Source organism: Chlamydomonas reinhardtii, chromosome 16, assembly GCF_000002595.2.
Source record: "Chlamydomonas reinhardtii strain CC-503 cw92 mt+ chromosome 16, whole genome shotgun sequence".
NCBI lineage: Eukaryota > Viridiplantae > Chlorophyta > Chlorophyceae > Chlamydomonadales > Chlamydomonadaceae > Chlamydomonas > Chlamydomonas reinhardtii.
Window position 1 is genome coordinate 5,518,859 of NC_057019.1, and position 20,378 is coordinate 5,539,236.

The 20,378-nt window shown below is 65.4% G+C and overlaps 3 protein-coding genes across 3 annotated transcripts; 1 reads left to right on the forward strand and 2 right to left on the reverse strand.

The window, feature by feature from the left end:
- Positions 1-73: 73 nt before the first annotated feature.
- CHLRE_16g680550v5 (uncharacterized protein) lies at positions 74-1,073 on the reverse strand. The gene is made up of 3 exons (XM_043071408.1): positions 915-1,073; positions 636-778; positions 74-464 (listed from the first exon to the last, which is right to left on the reverse strand). The coding sequence occupies exons 1-3, from the start codon at positions 976-978 to the stop codon at positions 282-284; spliced, it is 390 nt and encodes a 129-aa protein (XP_042916022.1). The 5' UTR covers positions 979-1,073; the 3' UTR covers positions 74-281.
- Positions 1,074-1,837: 764 nt separating this feature from the next.
- CHLRE_16g680500v5 (uncharacterized protein) lies at positions 1,838-9,513 on the reverse strand. Its single transcript, XM_001695833.2, has 9 exons — positions 9,148-9,513; positions 8,780-8,973; positions 8,502-8,576; positions 8,141-8,250; positions 7,838-7,982; positions 7,302-7,676; positions 7,007-7,108; positions 6,741-6,809; positions 1,838-6,576 (listed from the first exon to the last, which is right to left on the reverse strand). The coding sequence occupies exons 1-9, from the start codon at positions 9,260-9,262 to the stop codon at positions 2,515-2,517; spliced, it is 5,247 nt and encodes a 1,748-aa protein (XP_001695885.2). The 5' UTR covers positions 9,263-9,513; the 3' UTR covers positions 1,838-2,514.
- A 491-nt stretch (positions 9,514-10,004) lies between these two features.
- CHLRE_16g680450v5 (uncharacterized protein) lies at positions 10,005-20,370 on the forward strand. The gene is made up of 23 exons (XM_043071406.1): positions 10,005-10,224; positions 10,308-10,362; positions 10,602-10,682; positions 10,945-11,167; positions 11,534-11,682; positions 11,831-11,863; positions 12,083-12,274; positions 12,486-12,613; positions 12,926-13,119; positions 13,482-13,691; positions 14,083-14,207; positions 14,417-14,524; positions 14,899-15,017; positions 15,248-15,353; positions 15,735-15,974; positions 16,197-16,337; positions 16,507-16,627; positions 16,787-16,917; positions 17,174-17,301; positions 17,747-17,949; positions 18,145-18,290; positions 18,478-18,654; positions 19,704-20,370. The coding sequence occupies exons 1-23, from the start codon at positions 10,145-10,147 to the stop codon at positions 19,851-19,853; spliced, it is 3,240 nt and encodes a 1,079-aa protein (XP_042916023.1). The 5' UTR covers positions 10,005-10,144; the 3' UTR covers positions 19,854-20,370.
- The last annotated feature ends 8 nt before the right edge of the window (positions 20,371-20,378 follow it).

Below are 20,378 nucleotides of genomic sequence, written 5' to 3' on the forward strand. Positions count from 1 at the left end.
CGACACCAAACAAGTGTCTAAACGTATAGGCAAGGTTCGCACCAACTTTCTCCACACTTTGGTGACGATACGGTAGGCGTACAGATTACACCCGTAGGCGGACTGGCGGTCACCAGCAGTGGCTCACACCTCGGCACCTCGTATCGTTGCAATCAATTCCGAATCCAAGTGCGCGAGCACTCCTCTGCACACACTCTACACCCACTTCTGGCTGCCATTCGTTAGCAGCCGTACACCACATGTCTAGCGACCTAGGCTTGTCAACCAGCGGGGCCAGCTCTTCAGTTGCCCTGCAGCAGCCAGAGCTTGAGGTTGTTGGCTCCGGGGAAGTCATTGGCCAGACCCGCGACCGGACCGGTGCACGACCAGCCGGGGGCGTCGGGGTTGGGCGCACCCGTGCAGTCGAAGATGGGGAACGTGGTATTGAGCAGAGCAGTCAAGCAGCTGCCACGCGGGGACAGGACCTGCGCGTGAGGGTAGCGAGGGCGTGTGAGTGCCCCAAGTCATTGCCGCTAGTCGCTTCGGCAATCCAGCAAGTGTAACCCAAAGGTTGCGAGCAACCCAAGCAGGTTGAGGCGCCCCGTGCATGCAAACCCCGCATCCACAGTATAGCCTTGTTAGTGCCGTGCACGCACCGTGCTTGCTCCGTAGCCAAGAGTCGCCGGACTGTTGAGGACCTGCAGGACCGACGTGCCCTTGCTGCCCTGACTCCAGATCAGCACGTCGACCTGGGTCCTGTCTACTGGGAAGAACGAAGCACCGGACATGCGGAGCACCCCTGCATGCAGGCACACGGTGCCGCATTCAGGAGAGACTGTACGGTAACCCGGCAACGCGTGGCGCGTGGCGTGGACAAAGGCTACATGCCTACTATGGGGTGTGCACCCAGGGGCAAGGGAACGGAGCGCACGCACCCGGGATGGACACACTGCGTACGGTGGCGCTGTCGGAGAAGTCAAGGTCACCACGGAAGTCCATCGGGAATCCCGCATCCTGCAGGAATGAAGTAAGGTAGGCGCCGATAGCAAGAAAGCGGCGGCTCACAAGTGGGATAGCCTAAGGGCCAGAAGGTGAGACAGCAGTCACGCAGACAACATAAACCCGAGGTAGCAATCGTACATGCAGGCACAACGCAAGCGTGATGAGTGCGTACGTGCGTGGGGGAGGTGCGGTAAAACTCCTAAGAACGATCTGTCCCGGAACCATCTATAGACTCGTGAGGCCAAGCCGCGAGCGTGGTGTCACAGCTAGCACCCGCCACCATATTATCCCGGAAGGCCTTGTTTGCGGGGTAAGCCTACGTGCGGTCAAAAGGCACGCCGGGCCCATACGATTATGCGGTTGTTAGCGCAGGTGGATGGGCGGATCTTTCAGCTATGGGTTGGTGGCTGTCGTGGCGGCTGCACCTCGCACAAGCCAGCAGCCAACAAGGCTACGGGCAGAAGCACAGTTGGCAGAGTGCCGTGTGAAGCCGTGGGGAACCACCTGCCCTTCCACCGTGCCCTCCCTCTAGTCTTGTCCTCCTCAATAAGCCCCCACGACGAGCCCCTGCTGGGCCTGCCCGCCCGGTCTCCCTGTGTCCACTGAGGGCTCGCACCAAATGGCTCCCATCCTGCCTGGCCTTGCAATGGTGCGCGATTGGAGAGGGGGGAGGGACAAGCCGGGGTACTGCGCAGTGTATCAAGTATATCCTTGTGTACTACCTGAAGTGGTCGGCCATGTGCACGGATTGTGGCGACTCAGGCTCGCTTCGCTACGGTGGACGAATTCCCGTTACCCACCCTTCCACACATGCACGATACGTGTGCCCCAGCGTGTGCAGTTGTGAAAGCGTGTGGCGAAACTTTCACTCATTCGTTGCACTTGGAACGGATAATGTTGGCTTTAACAGCGGACGACAACGACATGTCGCCGGGCCTTCCCCAGCCGGTGGACGCGGCGCAGCCCGCGTGTATATTCTCGCGCCATCCCAAGCCTGCAGTGCTATTGCACGTCTTGCGGTGGGCACCTGCACGGTCAACAAGGGCCGCCCCCGCCCTCACTCCTCGAGCATTCAAGTGATCCTGCGCTTCTCCTGATCTACAGCTGTCTACAAGAATATGAAGTCGCTTCTCCGCGTATGCCCGCGTCTCCGCCGTCCGATGGCTAGTAGTGAACCTCCACCACAGCACCTATCCCCCTGTCCTATCCATACGCCAGCATACCATAGAATGGAACATTGCGGTACCCGGCCAATTACAACCGCAACTATGACAACATGCAATTCAGCCGTTGCGTCCTTGACCCGTCCTGCTTTGCGCATGCATTTAATACAAACAACCACTACACCAACGCATCAGCCGCGCTGCTGTCCCCATTTACTTGCCCGACCACGCACACCAACCCATGCCCCTTGACAACCCGTCCTCCGGTCTCACACCCCACCTGCATACCCCTGCTCCCACACCTACACGCCACCTGCAGCGTTCCATGCAATCTGCTCACTTGCTCATGCTTGTCATCCTGCATCATGCCTCAGCCCTGCTGCCAAGTCGCCGCCCGCGGCCCCATGCCTGGGCTCACGGCCGCCGCCCCCCACGGCCCCAGCTCCCCTGCAGGCACATGCTCCATTGCCACATCAGTAGGAGCTACCCGGCTGGGAGGCCGCCCGTCCACCGTGGCCCGCTGGCTCCCAGCCATCGGCACCGGCACCACACGCTCTGCGCTGCTACCAGTGGCGCCGACACCACCAGCCGGGCTGGCATGAGCAGCCGGAAGGTTGCTCGCACCCGAGTCGGGGCGGGCGGCGGCAGTGGAGGGTGGGGTGTAGGCACGGCGGTGGCCGCCTGCAGCCAGCGGCTGCGGCGACAGGCGTGGCTGGTGATAGCGAGTGGGCGGCTGCGCCGGCTGCGCCGGCTGCGCTTGCGGCGATGCCGGTGTGCCTGCATGCCGGTATGGCAGCGGTAGCTGCGGCTGGTGTTGCGGGTTCTGGCCGGCGTGCTGCTGGGGGTACAGCTGCTGCCGGGAGCCGGGCCGCTGGTGGTGGCCGTGCAGATGCAGCGGCGGCGGCTGGTTGTGCGTGGCGTTGGGCGCCGTGCCCACCGGCCATAGCGCAGCCACATCAGCTAGACCTGCAGACTGGCGGTCCAAATCGGCGCGATCACCTGCCCCGATAGTGTCTGGATCCTGCATGGCCTGCTGCTGTGCCATGTACTGATCCAGATCCAAATCCAGTGGGACCGCATGCGCCGCCGCCGCCGCCGCCACCGCACCAGCTGCCGCCGCCGCGGCTGCCGCCCGGCCTCCCCGCGCGCCTTTGGGCGTGGGCGTTGGTGTCTGCAGCGGCTGGCCAACGGCGCCGCCGCTGTTATCCACCAGTGTGGCATTTACAACGTAGCGGTCGCCGCTTGCCGAGCCGCCGCGCGACTCAGGCGAGCGCGTGGCAGGCGCCGGCGGCACCACCACTGCCCCGTCCGGCGCAGTATCCACCTGCTGCCCATAGCACGTGACCATAATGCGCCGACGCGAGCCACCGCCCCCGAGCAGGGCGTCCGGCGTTAGGGCAACACGCGCCGCACTGGCCGGGCGCTCGCCGGCACCGGCGCCAGCGCCAGCGCCTGCAGCGCCGGCGTCGCTGTTTGCCGCGCCCGTGCCCGTGCCAGACACCGTGCCGGTCCCGAAGCCGCGGCCGGACCAGCGCTGCCCCCCGCCTTTTGCGCCACGTGCGCTGGGCCGCCGGCCGCCACCACCCGCACCTCCGCCGCCACCGTGGCCAACGTTGCTGACATTCATGTAGGCGCCGCGGGGCAGGTAGGAACCCCCGGGGCTGGCGGGCCGTAGCGGCAGCGCTGGCACGGGGCTGGGAGGCACGTTGCAGCCTGCGGGCGTGGAGGGCGCTGGCGGCGCCGCGACATGAGGCGGCAGCGGCAGAGCAGCGCCCGTTGCAGGCGCTCCGTGCGGCGAGGCAGGGCGGTGGTTAAGCAGCCCGTCATGGCTCGGCCCTGCGCCATGTTGAGGGTGCGGGTGCTGCTGGTGAGGGTGCGGCGGCAGCGGGACGAGCGACAGGGGCGACGCAGGCGTGAGCAGGGCTCGCGACGGTGGCCGGGAGGACGTGCCGCCAATGGCTCCGCTGGAGCCACGTCGCTCTGGTGACACAGTCGCACGGCGGAGCGACTCCTGCGACACAGCCGCTGCGCCGCCACCGGCGGTAGATGCAGCAGCGGCGCCTGCTGGGGCTGTCGCTGCGGCGGGCGCTGCGCCCGGGAGCGGGCTCGACACGGCAGTGCGGTGCGCCGGCGGCGGCGGCAGACCTGCACTGCCAGGCGCGGTGCCCGGGGGCGGCCGCACCCCGGCTGGCGCCATCGGCTCTGGGTAGGTGCCGTCCGCGGGCTTGCGGCTGACCGGCAGGCCGCCACTGCCGCAACTACCGCCACTGCCTCCGCGACCCGGAAGCGGCACCGCGCCCGCGGAGGCGGAAAGGTTGGCAACCTCCGCATCCGCAAGAATGGCGTCCATGTCCAGCACTGCCAATAGCTGGTCTTCATCGCCCGCCTCAGTGACCGTCGCCATCGGCAGCGCGGCAAACGCAACAGGAGCGGAAGCGGCAAGCGAGGTAGAGACGGCAGGCGCCGTGGCTGCACGTGACCCAACCCGGGGCGGGCGCAGCCGCGACCGTATCGCGGCGTCATGGTCGGCGGCGGATATGGACCCAGTAACCACCGCAGGCGCGGGCCCCACGCTAACAATTTCGCCGACCAGCGCCGCTGCGGCCGCGCCCGACAAGCTCGCGCCGGTGGCAGGACTGCGAGCCACTGGCAGGAACGGACCATGGCTGAAGCTGTTACCGCCATTGGCTATGCTGCGGCTGCCGCTGCTGTGTCCGGCGGCCACGCCAGCGCTGGAGGCGGTGGGCGTGGAAGATCCCAGGTTCAGGCGGCTGCGGCTGCCGCCCAGCTGGGCCGCAGCGCTGGGGGCTGCTGTCACGAGTGACCCGGCGGTGGAAGGGCCTGCACCCGTGCCTGAGCCTGCAGTCAGTCCTGCTACGCCCATGGGAGAGGTGGCGCCCGGAGCGGCCGGAAGCTGCCGTGGGCTTCCGGTGCCGCTGCCCCCACCGCTGGCCCCACCGCCGCCACCAGGCCCCTCACCAGCACCAGCGCCAATGGCAGCACCGCCATTTCCTCCTGCTGCTGCCACTGGCACGGCACCTGCTGCAGCACCCGACCCGAGCTTCTTCAGACTCGACTCGCGCTGCGTGTGGGGCGTCACTAGCTCATTGACACCGCTCTTGCTCTGCGCCACCCAGGCCCGCGTTATCGGGCCTGGCATGGGCCCTGCGCCCGCCCTTGCAGGCTGCGACAGCCCTGCCGTTGTTGGCATTGCGCCTGCCAACGCACCCGGCTCCGGTGTAACCGCGTTCCTGCCGCCACTGGTACCGGGTGCGCACAGCGCAGCCGCTGCCGCCGCCGTCGCCAGCTGCGCCTCGCGCGCGAAGCCCAGGCTGGTGGCGGCGCGCGGCGGCTGCGGCGGCTGCTGGTGTTGGTGTTGATGCTGGTGCGGCAGTGCTGGTAGCGAGCCGCTTGCTGACGACTGCGTTGCCCCGGCGCCTGCGGCTGCCCCTGACGCCGACAGCCCCTGTGACGACGGCTGCGGGTGCGGCTCCTGCGGAGCGCCCCCGATCGAAGACCCAATGCCGATCCCGGTGGCGGTGCCTGCGGTGCTGGACAGCCCTGGCCAGCTGGACCTCGGGTCCGCCAAAACACCGGCAACCTCCGGCGTCAGCAAGCCCGCCAGGGCCTGCGGCAGGCCGGGGACAGGGACAGCACCGCCGCCCACACCTCCAGCGAAACCTGAAGCATTCAAGGCCGTGGTTGAAGCGCCAGCTGCCACGCCTCGTGACAGCGCCGCGCCAGGCGACACGCCGGAGCCCCAGCCGAAGGGGGCCGCGGCGGCGCTGCCAAACCCGAAGGCGGGTGTCTGCCGCCAGGCCCGGCTCGTGGGCAGGGATGGCGAGCCGCCCGGAACCGGGGATGGCGACATAGCTTGGCGTGAGCCCGACAAGTCAAAGCTGCGTCGCACGCCCGTGCTTGCACCCGCGCCCCCGCCCGTTCCTGCACTCGCGCCCGCGCTGCCCGACCACGCCCCTGCCGACACGCGGGGCAGGCCCGATGCAGATGTGATCACAGCGGCCGAGCCCGGCCCTGTCCAAGACCCGGCCCCGGCACCAAGGCTCGGGCTTGGGCTTCGCACGCCCCACGCGTGCGGGTGCTGACAGATGCCGCCGTTGCCGCTGCCGCCCGCACTCGCCGATGCATTGCCCGTGCCCGCGCCTGAACTCGTGCCGGTGCCCGCGCCTGTCCCGCCGCCGCCGCGCATGCCGCCCATGGGTGTGGGGCTGGGGCTGCGGGGGCCGCCGCCGGGGCTGAGCGTGTCGCCGGTGCCTCCGGCCCCGGGTGCTGCTGCCAGTGCTGAGGCGCCCACCGCCTGCGCCACCCGCGAGCCGGGTCGTGAGGGGTAGAGCGCCTGCTTGAAGTCGGACCGGTCGGGCGCCACGGGCACGAAGGCGGCGTTGAGGCGAGCCTGGTCGTCGAACTTCTGCTCCTGTGCGGTGCAAAAGGGAGGGGAATGAACAGGGAGAAGGGAGGTCGGACACGGTAAGTGCAGGCAGGCTCTCAAGTTGGGTTGCTGGGGCGGATTGACCTGACACAGTGTGCGAAGAACTCAAGCGCCTGCCACTGCAGCCCAAAGCGCCCAGCTCCTCCCACCTGCTTCTTGGTGCTGTCCTCCAGCTGTTTAAAGTACTTGAGCACAGCTGCGCTCACACGCCGCGTCGTCTGCAGGAGACAGGAACACAATGAGGAGAGCAGGAGCACCACATGGTCCTTTGGCCGGATTCCCCGTGCGCCCACAACAGACAGCACCCCGGCCCGACCACCCAGGACGCTTGGGCCGCCTCTCCCCCCTTCCTTACCACTTCCCTAACTAATCATCAGTGTATCCCCCTCCCCCCGCCCCCACGCCAAGAACGCACCCGCAGCGTGGTGCTGTCCACGGAGTTGAGGGAGGCGCTGCGCATCAGGGGCGGCGCGGCGAACCCGTGGTGCGGCTGAGCCTGCGCGTCCTTGTGTTGCTCCTGCAGGTGCGCAGTGCAGACACAGGCACAGACACGAATCGACACGTGCAAGCTGCGGCGCTGTCAACCGCTAGAGCCTGCACAAGGGGCGTGGTGCGAGACGGGGCGCGGCAAGAGACGGCCACAACAGTGTCCCATCAGAGAGCAACCCAGCCTTCAAGGTGGTGGTCGTGCGGACCGATCCCCCACTCACCACCGTCGCCTCTGTCAAGAATGTGACCCCACCGCCGCCGCCCCGTGCGCTCTTGGCCGCCCGCTCTAAGGGCACCGTCGGAGACGCCGACCGGGCGCTATCCACGCCACCGCCCTCCGTGTCCGCACCGTCCTGTGAGCCCGACCGCAGCAGGCCCCGCCGCCTCAACCCCAGGGGGTCGTCGCTGTCCTCCGACTCCTCCCCGGAGCTGCAGTCGCGGCTGCTGCTGTCGCCGCCCCTGCTGCTGGCGGCGGCGCGGCTGCTGGCGGCCAAGGACGCCAGGCGCGCCAGGCTGGCGGAGGGGTTGTGGGCGGCGTACAGGGCCTCAAAGGCGCCCAGCGAGCGACCCACCACGTCCTGCAGCCGCGCCTTCACCTGCAGCCGTGCAGGTAGGGCCGTTGGGACCATGGCCACATGCTCATTCCAGCCCTGCCACCGGAGAAACACCAAACACAGACCAGCAACGTGCAAGTTCCGCCCCCCGCTGGCGCCTGAGAACCCAAAACCCAGGTTTTGGGCGCAGTGGCAGGACGCACCCTGGCTGCGCGCTGCGAGGCGGGCAGGACCACCTTGGCCAGCCGCTCCCGCTCCGCCCGCTGGGTCTCCATGCGCTCAAAGATGGCGTGCGTCTTGGCCCGCTCACGCAGCTCGTCAGCTTCCGCACGGACGAGCACCTGAACCCTGTGGTTGCGCGGTGTGTGCGTGTTTGTGTTTGTGGTTGTGCGGTGTGTGCATGTTTGTGGAAGGATCCCAGCGTATGGAGCTGCGCACCAGCTTAGACCTATTTGCGACTTTGATTCCCACATGCCGTGTTTGCCCCTTCCCCCTTGCTAGCTCACTTCTCATGGAAGTCCACCACCTTGCGCCGCGCGTCGCCCCCCCGCATGAGGCTCTCAATGAGCTTCTTGCGCCGGAACGCTCGCACAACATCCGCAAATGACAGCGAGCCCTGTGAAAAGGCCGGCACAGTCAGGTGTAGCCAGGTTTGCGGCCGGTTCAAGGCCGCACATTAAGTCTTCTAGCGGAGCCGGCCTGCCCCTAACCATTCCCCTCACAGCCATTGTTGAGGAAATGCCATTTCCGTACATAGTTCTCGATGGCCCCTGCGTGCTAGGACGCTCGGGCTGTCCCCTCTTGTAATCCTGCAACATATTCTCAGCACAGTACGGAAAGGTCAATGGGCTACGCGCAGCAACTCACCGCAGTGGTTGACGCCACCAGCTCCTTGCCGTTCGCGTCGGGGTGGTACAGCGCTCGGCCCATGAGCGACAGGAACTGTCAAAGTACGTAGCAGCGGTTACAGCGGACATATAGCTGGATCAGCTGGATCAGCTGGTCATCAAGTGAAGTCTCTGGCCGTGTGCGTAAGTATATCATACAGGCACGCAGCAACTGCCCCGCGCGTAGCCTGACAGCCACCACAACTGCATTCCTGGGTGTGTGCTCGGCCGCAGCTAGGTTTCCCCCCAATGACGCACCTCATCAAACTCCAGCTCGCCGCTGCCATCTGGGTCGGCCTCCAGCATCAGCTCCTCAATTGCGTCCTTGCTGATCACAAAGCCCAGCGAGCCAAACGCCTGAATGATTTCGCGCACGTCGATGGCGCCGCTGCCGTCGCTGTCCATCAGCGTGAAGCATTCCTCTATTTCTGCCTTTTGCTGAGCCGTAAGAGCTGCGCGGGCAAGGGGCATGATGCCGTCAAGGCATCGAGGTGCGGTCCGGGGGCGTGTGCTGAGCAGCGTGCCGTTCCAGCCTGACCCCACCCAACTGCCACCCCCAACCCTCGAGCCGCTACCACCAACTCCTATGCACTCCCCTGCTTCGCACAAGCTTTCGCCATACGCACTTGGTGCGGGCAACGGTACGCCCCTCCTGGTCAGCCATTCCCGCTCCAGCACAAGGATGAGCTTCGCCGTCGCCTCCTTGAATTTGTTTGCTACTGGAGGTGCGGGAGCTGCCATCGCTACTCCTTATGTGCACAAAGGTTCCGGGCTCCTAGTAATGACTTGCCAGGCAAGTCGAGAGGCATGCGGCAGTGCCTGGCCGCGTGAGCCCGTGCTGCCTTTTCGGGACATCGATTATGACCGAGAATTCATCATCAGTCTTCACAAGGGGTAAAATGCATCTTTTCAATCCAAGCCATTCGTCACTGCTTGGATGATTGGAGAGACTCGTAAGAGCAGCAGAGAAAGGAAGAAGACATAAGCGAACCTGTAAAAGGTATACAGTACATATGGGGACACAAGTAGCCAGTGCGGCGGGGAGGCGGGCCTCCGTGCTCCGTGAGCCCGAACATCGATGAAGCCCTTCACCCCCCCCCCCCCCCGCCACCCCCCCCTCTTACACTGCCAATCCGCCATATGCCTGCGGACCGCCCGCACTGGGGGAATGCACAATGAGGACTTCCTAAACTGATTGGTGGTGCGCTCACAAATGCTTCGGACCGAACGTGCCTTCGGACCGGACGAGTAAAACCAGGGGAGGCTTCCCGAAGTTAACCGCCTTGGCGTCAGATGCAGAGGGCAATCAGGGAGAGGGTTCGTCCCAGCACGCTGAGCAGCGAGTTATTGAGGTCGGGCCACAGCAGCGGACGAGGGGAGGGGCTGCTGCAGAGCGCGACTGCCGAACGTGCCATGGGCTGACGAATGGGGGCACACCGGACAGGAGCCAGCTCACCTATGACGACCAGCTGCAAGAAAAGTAGTTGCACGTCACAATTTCTAGTGCTATCGCTGGCGACCAGAGTTCAATACTGCTCGTCGATCATTGCCAGCACTTTGTTAGACTCGCGCCAAATGATTCCATACCACTTTCTATAGCATTAGCTTGCACGAAGAATGAAAATGACGCGACCAGCGCTCGGTTTAGTTTTCGCGCTGGCACTGTTGCTATGGCCCTCGCCTGGTTCGTCAGAAGCCCCATCGTAAGCGCTGAACGATACCTCAACATGATCTGGAGATACCTGCTGTGCACACGGTACTCAGGTCGCTCGCGGATTCCTTACAGGGCCGATGGTGGGAAGGGCACGCATCATAAGAAAGGCCTGAACTTATTTCATATGGTGAGTCGTAAGCTTCCGCGCAGGCACGCCGGAGCGGTTGGGTTGGGCGGTGCATCAAACTGGCCTTCTGCGGGTGGCGTGGGACAGCGCGTGTGCACCGCCACCGCCTCGGCGGCAACAAGCCGCTTTGCGTACTAATGGGCAGACAGCAACTGCGCGATGACCTGCCATCACTACACCCCTTTCAACAAGGTTAGGAAGCGTACAAACAACCCTCTGGTTTGGAACTGCATTTGCAGGGCGAGGACGCGTTGTCGTGGGACAGCATGGAGCTAGCACGGCTGCGCAACCTGCACGGCCGCAACTTTGATAGTGCTGAGGTAAGACACGGCCGCAGTTGGAGATAGCCGCTGAGGCTGTGCAGGGGCGGCTGCACGCGTGTTGCCAGGCTACCCACCCGGCCGGTGCGCATGACGCCACTGCGCGCCTGGCTCCACAAGGCGCCAACCTTCTCACAACCCGAGCAGCCTTCCAGTGCTCACAAACAACACCATTACCTCTTCAAAGGGTTAGACATCATAATCTCAGCCACCTCTGAACGCACCAAGAACCCCAACGCCTTAACGTCCTAACGCCGCGCAGGAGTTCTTGAGCAACGCCACGCTGGCCGAGTACCTGGGGCTGCACCAGATCCACTCGCTGCACCTGCCCGTGCCGCTAAACGTGGTGCTGGTGGGCTTCGCCGGCGACGGCAACGGTGGCGTCAACGTCAGCCAGCACGAGCTGAACGAGTGGTTCCAGCACCTGGACCACGTGCTGCCGCACACGCGGATAGACCGGTCCGAGCTGACGTGCCAGGAGGACGGTGCGTGCGGGGCGCGGCGTGGCGTGGCGGGGCCGGGGCGGCGATGTTGAGTGGGACGGGGCGGGGCGGGGCGGGGCGGGGATGCTGAGATGTGCGGATGTGGGGTGGGCTGAGCGGCTGGGTGCGTATGTGTGTGGGTGGTGGGATGGGGTCGAGGTTTTGGGGTGGGTTGGCGCGTGGGGTGGGGTGGAGGCCATGGGGGGAGGCACACAGCAGTGGCGCCTCCGTGGACTAGTGGGGCGATGCGTTGGCATGGGTCGTGTGGGTGTGGCATTTGACAGTGCTCATTGCCTGCGTGTGTGCTCTCATGTTGCCCCGTCCTGGCGACCCTGAGCCCTTGTAACCGACGCCGCGCCCACCGTGCAGGCCAATGCGCGGGTCTGGTGCACGGCCGCTTCCACCCCACGCCCATGCCCTCGCATGTGCACTTGAATTTTACGTGTAACGTGGTGTTGGTGAAGCGCCGGAACGTGGTGGACGCCTTTGAGCGCGCCATCGCCGCTTTCAGCCGCCCCGTAAGTGGCCAGCATACAAGTGGCTTGCAGACTTCTAGGTCTGGTTGATGCATACATGTTTGCATGCTGTTCGGCTGGCTACCTTCGGGTCGCAACTTTTTACGCTTTCATTTTGTGGCTGTGCCCTCGTGCTGTGCCCTCCTGGCAGGTGGATCCGGCGGTAGCCACAGGCCTGCAGCAGGTGCGGAGGTCGTCTTGCATCTGGGCACGGTGCTCTTGCGTGGCTGGGAGTAATTTGGGCTCGCTGCATGTGTATGTGCTGCCAGCGTCACGCCGCCGCGCAGCATAGGAACGGCAGATCACGAGTCCGCGCGAGCCTGCTCGGTTCCTAATGCCATATGCCACTGACGTGCTCCTGCCATGGCTTTCCCCCGGGCCTTTTGCAATGACCGCCTGCCAGGTCGACGCCAGCAAGATGGAGGCGTTCGTGGACCACTTTGTGAGCGGGCTGGGGCTGGAGGGCAGCTACAGCATGATCGTGATCAACCCCACGTGGCACGTGGATGAGCCGGTGTACGGCTACCGCATGGGCGTCAGCGCGGAGGAGCTGCAGGTCCTCAAGGGCCAGGCCGACCGCCTGCGCACCGTCATGGTGGGTCACGGCCCGCGGAAGGGGCGCACGGCGAGGGCGGGGTCCGCAACGGGCTGGCAGGCCGGGGGCCCTGCCGTTGACGTATGGGTCGGGGGCTGCGTAGTCAGGTCACATGCATGTAAATGTGGTGCGTTCATGGGCGCGTGTCGCGTCCTGGTGAAGCGTGCCGCGCGCGACCGCCGGCTCCCTGCCTCTCCCCCCCCCCCTGCAGGCCGCCATCCGCAGCCCCGAGCCGGTGCTGCCGGGCCACTCCCCCTCCAGCAGCTGGAACGGACACGCCTGGCCGCACGGCAACAGCGTGGCGGGCAAGTTCGCGCAGAAGGATGCCACGTGGGACAGGTGAGCGCGAGCGGGCTGCACAACCCGCCGACTCCCCCGTTTACTAAAGTATTTAATCGCTCCGTCTTCCATAGACGGCTAACCCCGGAACTTGACCTGTTTCCGGAAGTATGATGCACACCGTACACGGTGGAGTGCTGTGCCTTGCCAGCTTGCCACCCGACTATCATTGGACTCCCGGTTGCAACACTGCCTAGGAGTCCTGTCGTAAGGCTGCTGCCACGACCCAACATGCCTTAGGCCCAGCCGCCCTGCCTACAACTCACCTCGCCCCGCCTCCCCACCCACTGCGCCTGCCTTCCCGCGCCGCAGCGAGCGCTGGGTGAACTCGGTGGTCAGCTACATCCGGCAGGAGGAGATGTGGCGGCGCGGCCTGCTGGACGCGGCGGGCAAGGAGCGCGGCGGCAGCGCCCTGGTGCAGGCGGCGCGGCTGCTGTCGCGGCCCGGCAGCTTCATGGGTGGCATCCTGCGCAAGGACCTGCTGGACCCATGGGACGAGGCGGCGGGTGGGTGCGGGGCGGGGTGGCGGGTTTGTGGGCGGGGAAGTGGGGAAGTGGGTGTCAAGCACAAGACCCAGAACCCGTGGGGGTGCCGGTATTGTGGAGGAGTCGAGGCCGGCAGTGGCGCACGGCTACTTGGTGAGGGGAGAACGCACAACGCAGGTAGCGGTCGGGGGTGGAGCAGGGCTGCTGGTTTGGGATCTCCACTCGTCACCTGGGCACCATCGTCAGCCAAACAGCAGGGCCCGCCCGCCCCGTCCACGCCCACGCCTCCCAAACCCCCTCCAACCTCCCCTCCCACATCCCCTCTCACATCCCCTCCCACCTCCCCTGCCGCGTCTCCCCCGCCGCCCACGCGCCGCGCGCAGAGCAAGTGCACAGCACGTTCCACTCCTCCCACCCCGCGGAGGACTGCCTGGTGAACACCTGGGTGGGCAGCGCCGGCCGCTGGCTGCTGGTGGACCTGACGGCGGGCGGCAAGGACTGGGGGCCGGCACTGGGCGGCGACGGCGTGGTCCACCACAGCACGCTGCCCAAGGTGCACGAGCTGTTTGGCGAGGTCAAGCGCAAGAAAGACCGTGAGTGCGTGTGTGTGTGTGTGTGTGTGTGTGTGTGTTAGGTGCGCAGAAGGTGAAGGATTGTGTGTGTGTGTGTCAGGGGGCACAAGGGAAATGAAAACGCGTGTCCGCGCATCATTCCATTGGGTTTGAGGCACTATGGAGACCAGCCCTCAAGCTGCGCTGCACCGTCACACACTTCTCGTGCGCCTGCCTTTGTACCTTTCTTCAACCCTTTAACCCGCCCACCGCTTCTTCCTCTCCTCACCAACCTGCTCTCCCCATCAACCCGCTCTCCTCACCAACCCCTGTCCTCATCAACCCGCTCTCCTCATCAACCCCTCACCTCATCAACCCCTCTCCTCATCAACCCCTCACCTCGTCAACCCCTCTCCTCATCAACCCCGGGCAGACGTGCGCCAGCTCGCGCAGCACCCCGGCAGCACGGACCTGCAGCTGAACGAGGCGCTGTCGCAGGCGCGCGCCTCGCGCATCCCCTCCGTCGCCAACCGCCACCACCACTCCTGGCTGCTCAAGGTGGGCACTGCACGGATACGCCACCAGCGAGCCGCGGCAGCGACCTGGGAGGCTAGTCAATGATGGAAATGTGGTGGTATTGTTTGACGGAAGTCTGTGCTGTGCACCCGAGCAACCGCACCTGTAAAGCCCTAACTCCTTTACAACGCGCTGCATCCCCTTCAAGCCCTGACTCCTGACAACCCGCTGCACCCCCTTCAAACCTGCAGCGTCAGGCTGTGCGCCGCGCCGCTGCCGCGCCCAACGCCCCGGCCCTGGACCCCGTGACCAAGCAGCAGGAGGAAGAGGAGGAGCGCGCCTGGCGTGTGCAGCACCAGGTGGGGTGGCGGGTGGAGCGGAGCGGAGTGGAGTGGGGTGGGCCCGACCTCAGCGCAACACCGCCGCTCATGCCATCTCTCTCCTCCCTCGCTCCGCTTGTGCCGCCAGTTCCTCCTCTCCCGCTTGGACCTCGTTTGCTGGGCTCGGGTGTCACGACACTCCCCTCGCCTGCCCGCTCTCTCGCGCGCCTATACCCCCCCTCTGTACGTCTCCCTGTCCCCTACCTCCTGTCCAATCCTTACCCTTATGTATGCACTCCCCCCCCCCAAAAAAATCCTTGCAACCCCCCCCTAACTAACGCCTCTACCTATGCTCCGCTCGTTTTCGTTGGTTATGGTTTAGTTTGGGCTGGTATTTACACCCCCCTGCACAGATGGTACTGCTGCAGGCTGAGCTGGACCTGCTGGAGGAGTGGGCGCTGCGCTACTGCAACGGCCAGGAGCACGCGCCGCTGGCGTGCGGTACCTGGAAGGACGAGGCCGTGGCGCTCAGGTGGGCGTGGGGCACAGGAGCAAAGGCAGGGGCCCGGGGCCGGAGGCAGGTGGGCTGGACGCCAGGCGGCGCGGTTACGAGGGACGAGACAAGACGGGGCAGAGCGACCCTATCACGCGCACACGGCGTCCCAGCGCACGGCATGCTGGTGCTGCACACCAGGCGGCCACCGTGTAATCCACCCCTCCCACCCCTCTCTCCCCCCCGCTGCCCTGCCTGCCGCTCCTCAGGTCCGGCCTGAACAAGCTGCACGGCACCGCGGGCGCCGAGGCCACCTACGAGCTGTTCCGCGACCACAAGTGGGAGATCTTTGGAGGCGAGCGAGACCTGGTGGAGGTGCGCGCGGCAGTACGGGGGTTGGGAGCCGGCAGGGGGTAGTGCATTCCAATCCCACCAGAGTAAACCGTTGCCAACCCAGAACCCATAGAGCGCGGGGGGTTACCGCGGGGTGCTCTCGACGACAGAGTGGGGGTTTCCGGGGGCTCGGGGTGGGCAAGTCTGTACGTGCGGCGTCATCGCCACACTCCCACCATCCACCGCGCACTACCCCGGCTGCGCTCATGGCCACGGGCCATCTCCGCGCTGCCCCTTGTCATCCCCTCCCCAGTCACCACCTGGCTACGCCTTAAACTTCTTAAATAATCATGATTGTAACCCCCGCCTACCGTCTCCTCAGCTAACAATGAATGTACCCCCGCACCCCCCGCCCCACCCCAGCTGGACCCCTCCCTGTACGACGAGGAGGAGATCAGCCGCGACACACTGCTGGGCGAGCTAGCGGGCGTGCTGTCCCGAGCCATACGGCACGTGGTGGCGCCGCCCACTGCCGCCTGGCTGGGCCGCCGCGTGGTGGCGGCGCCGTCGCCCTCGGCCGCACCGCCCGCCAGCGCGCACCCGCATGCGCACGCGCCCGCGCCAGGCCCGCGCCACACCACCGCGCCGCCATTCGCCTACCAGGTGCGGCGCCGGCCTTCGACAGTACGATACACGTGGCAGCCGCTGCGCCGAACAGCTACCGCATGCAACGCACACCTGTGTGTGCGCGTGCGCCTGGCCCTCTTGCTGTTGCCCCTGTGTTTACCCCGTTCTCGTGCCTCGGCTTGAACCCTTGGTCCCCCCTTTCTTTGCATGTACAAATAGTTTCACCCCCTTTCCCCCGTCTCCTTCCCCCGTCCGCAGGTGAACTTCCAGATCTACCTTATCAGCGACAACACGCGGCAGCTGCAGAACAGCAACAGCCCCGGAGCCACACCCGTCACCGCCAACTTCGACGTGGAGGCCTACAAGGCGGCGGTGGACACACTGCGCATGTACAACCAGGTGCGCCGCGGGGGGTGGCGGGGGGATTGCGGACCTTTGCAGCCCTTCCAAGGACGGTTGTTGGTTGTCAACCGCGGGCTTCCGATGCCTCGCATTGCTCGCCCGCGCCTCAACATACACACACGCACTCTCTCTCTCTCTCTCCCGGCTCGTTTCCCTGCCGCCGCAGAACTTCAAGTTCAGCGTGACCCGCATGGGCCTGCACGACAACCCCTCGCTGGCCGCCGCGCTGGCAGCAGCCACTCGCACCACCCTGCAGGAGGTGCCCTCCTCCGAGGACTTCTTCGATTGTGAGGCGGAGAAGCACCCATGACTGTTGGATCAGTAATACCACTCGCATCAGCGCGCATCCAATGGATTTCGATTGACATCAAACCTGGTTGTGCGCTCGTGCGTATTTGCCCGCTTCTCTTGCGTTCATGCCCTTGCCCACGCCCCCTCCTCCGCAGCCGAGATGGAGCGCGTCTACGTGGACAGCCGCGAGCTGGCGGACATGCTGCGCCGCCACTTCCCGCCCACCAGGCACCAGCTCAAGCAGCTGGAGGCGGCGGGCAGCCGCGCGCAGCGCATCACGCTCACTGTGAGTGCGCCGCTGAGTGCCCTGTGGGTCGTGCGGCGTCCGTGTGGCCGCCTCAGGCTGCAGCCGAACACACGCCGCCCTCCCCCTGGCGTCCTACTGGAGAGTGAAAGGCGGGGCCAGGATCATGTTTTACCCCTGTACCGTACTTCCACCCAGCCGCTGTCCTGTACGAACTTCTCATCCGTGCCGCCCACCACCAACTCAACTCTCCCCCTCCCCGCCTCCCTCCCTCCCTCCCCCGCCCCCTCCGCCGCAGTCTCCCACCCGCGACGTGCCCGTGTACGTGCTGCAGCTGGCGCGTGACGTGGCGGTGTTGCTGGACGAGCACTACAACGCCCGCGCGCTGGAGGACATGGTGCTGGTGGTGGCCAACAGCGCCAGGAGGTGGGGGGGGAGGGAGGTGGGGAGGAGGGGTTTGCTGGGAGGAGGTGGGTTGTACCACATACCAGTTCAAACTGGGGGGAAGAGGGAGTTGGGGGCCAGGTGCTGGGCGGGCGGGCCGCGAGGGGGAATGGAGGTGGGGGTAGTTCATTCCAATGCCGAGGGGGCTGCAACTAGCGAAAGGGATGCGAGTGCGTGGTCGTGGTGGAGGCATGCGGGCAGAGGAGCTGGCATGGCCGTGCATCGCACTGCGGCGGCGGCGTTGGCGGTGGTTGGGTCGATGTACATCACTCCGGACCGTCGTACCAGTCCCCTGCACCGAGGGCAAGATTCCGCACCATGCTGCGCCATGCTGCCCCAACCACTGCCTCCCTTGCCCCGCCGCCCCCCGCCGCGCCGCGCCCCTCAACCCCCCTTCACTACGGTAATCATGAATGTGGCCCCGCAGGGACGAGCACCCCACGGGCATGATGTGCGGCGGCAACCTGGTGGCTCGTCCCATCAGCCCGCTCAAGGAGGCGCTGGCCGCCACTCTGATGCACCTGGGCGGCGTGCTGCCGCCGCACCTGGGCTACAACCCACGCGCACACGCCGTCACACACGACTGGCTGTGGAGCGTGGGCGCGCACCCGCTGTCCTTCACCAGCACGGGTGCGTGGCCGGGCGGGCGGGCGGGTGGGCGGGCGGGTGGGTGGGTCGCGGCGCTGGGATGCGCAAGGCTGCGACCAAGACTGCGCTTCGACTAGCTGTGCGCAGGTGCCCTCTCTCGCATCCGCGCACACACGTATGCCGGTGCGCAACCGCATATACACATGACCCTTGCTAACCCGAAACACCCTCGAACAGGCCTGGGCTACACGGCGTTCCAGAAGGACGCGCTGGCCCGCTCCTACCTGCTGGACGCGCTGGACACCAGCGTGGAGGCGGTCAACGCCGCGGTGGCGCAGCTGTCCAAGGCCAAGACCAGCGCCAAGATGTGGACGCACATCAAGGTGAGGCCCACTGACAGCGCCCACGCCCGCCTCATTCCGCCGCATGCGGGCGCATCCGCCCAACCGGCCGCGTCCACCCGCACGCCGCAGCACGCCGCATGTCCACTGACACACTGCTCCTGCCCTCCCTCCCCTCCCTCCCTCCCCTCCTCCTCTCCCTCCCTCCACCCCTCCCTCCTGCCTACAGGGGCACCAGACGGGCGCGCGCGACCTGCTGCGCAAGTTCGGCGACGTGGTGGCTGTGTGGCGCTCGGCCGCCTCCATGGCCTACAGCCTGGACTTCACCACGGCGCTGGAGTACGTGCGCACGCTGGAGGGCGACGTCAACAGCCTGTCCATACACGCCTTCGTCGTGTCCAACATGGTGCGTGCAAGGGGTCGGTTGACCGGTGGTAGGGGGTGGTGGGGTCGCCGGCCCGGTTGCGCGGTGGTGGAGCCGTGTGTGGAGGCAACGGATGTGGCTGGCTGTGGGAGCTAGGGCTGGTGTGATGTGGCTGTGGGTGGCAACGTACCCTGCATCTGGTGTGGTTGTATGTCAGTGGAAGGGTCAGGGCGGAGGTTGCGAATAGAGGTGAAAGGACTAAGCGCTCGCCTGGCGGCAAGGGATGCTTGCAGAGGTGCTGTGCCATTCTTGCCGCTTGTGTGGCTGCTTGCTAGCGTGCACGGCCCCTCCATCAGTATCGTACACCTGTGCGCCCCTCATGGCCTTTCACGCCGCTGCCTGAACGCCCCGACCCCCCCACCCACCCACCCACCCACCCCGCTACTTTGGCTCCGCTAGTTTGGCTGCTTTGGTTTAGTTTGGGCTGGTATCTGCTGCCCCCCCCCCCTTTACTTTAGGTCTACTTCTTGCACGGCACTCCATTGCACGTAGCTAGCAGCGCGGGGATGGGTATTGTTCGCGTCATACTTGCGCCGCGCCTGACCGCCCCCTGCCTCTGCCCCACTCTGTACATGCGCGGCGCGGTATCCGGTGCGGCGCCTGCGCTCGCGGCGCGCAGGTGAGTACAAAGCACGGCGGGTATAGGAAAGTCCAGCGGCGGTCGCGTTGCACTCGCATCCGCATATGCATCCGAGCGCTACTGAGCTATACGTGATCATCTTACTGACGTTACTACCATACGATCAACCTACTTAGAATAGTCTTAGACAAAATGGGAGAGCAGCAGCAGCAGCCTTCGGCGGGTCTACGCGCTGGAGCTGGCCGCTGGACTTCACGGACATCGGTAACAACGCGTCTACGCTGCAACTGTACCTGCCTACGACTTCACTTCTTAATTAATCATGAATGTAACCCCCCCCCGACGGACATCGATAACAACGCGCCTGCTATACTCGTGTTCCTGGCTGCGCCTTCACTTCTTGACTATTCATGAATGTACCCTCCCCCCTCCCACGGCCCCCCCTTTTCAGGCTGACCCGGTGCGCTGCGCCAGCCAGGTGGTGGACCGTGTGGGGCTGCTGGTGCCGGTCACCTACGTGGGCAGCGCGGCGGTGACGCTGCTGGCGCTGCTGTACGCGGTGCTGCCCAAGCTCATGAGGAGCAAGGCCAAGGCCATGTAGATTGCGAGGTGTTGGTGTTGGTGGAAGGCAGGTTAGCGAATAGCGATATGTGACAGGCAAGAGAAAGGGTTCAAGGAAGACTACAAGGTCCTGAAAGGTTTGGTTTAGGTGGAGGAGGCTGCAGTGCGCGCGCTGCTTGGGCTCGAGAACGGCTCGGCAGAAAAACCCTGGCGCTGACACGTCAACGCGTCACTTGCCGCGCATCTTCTACCCTTCAAAGAATTATTGGAGCTCCGCCCCTGGGCGTAAGCGGCGTATGCAAGAGGCGGGCACATGTGCGCATTCGCTTGCGTGTAATAGGGAGCCAGCACGAGGTGCTCCTGCAGGCAATGTGTGTGTGACAGGACAGTGTTTAGGCAGGTTGGTGGAGTCCCCTAGGGTTACAACTCATGCCCAGACCCCAGCAGATGGGTGAGATGGCAGACAATTTGCAACGGCAGAGCAGGAGTGCGCGGCTGGTCGAACTCACGGCAAGAAGTACGTATGAGGTATGTCCGTATGTTCGACACAAACCCTCACACCCTC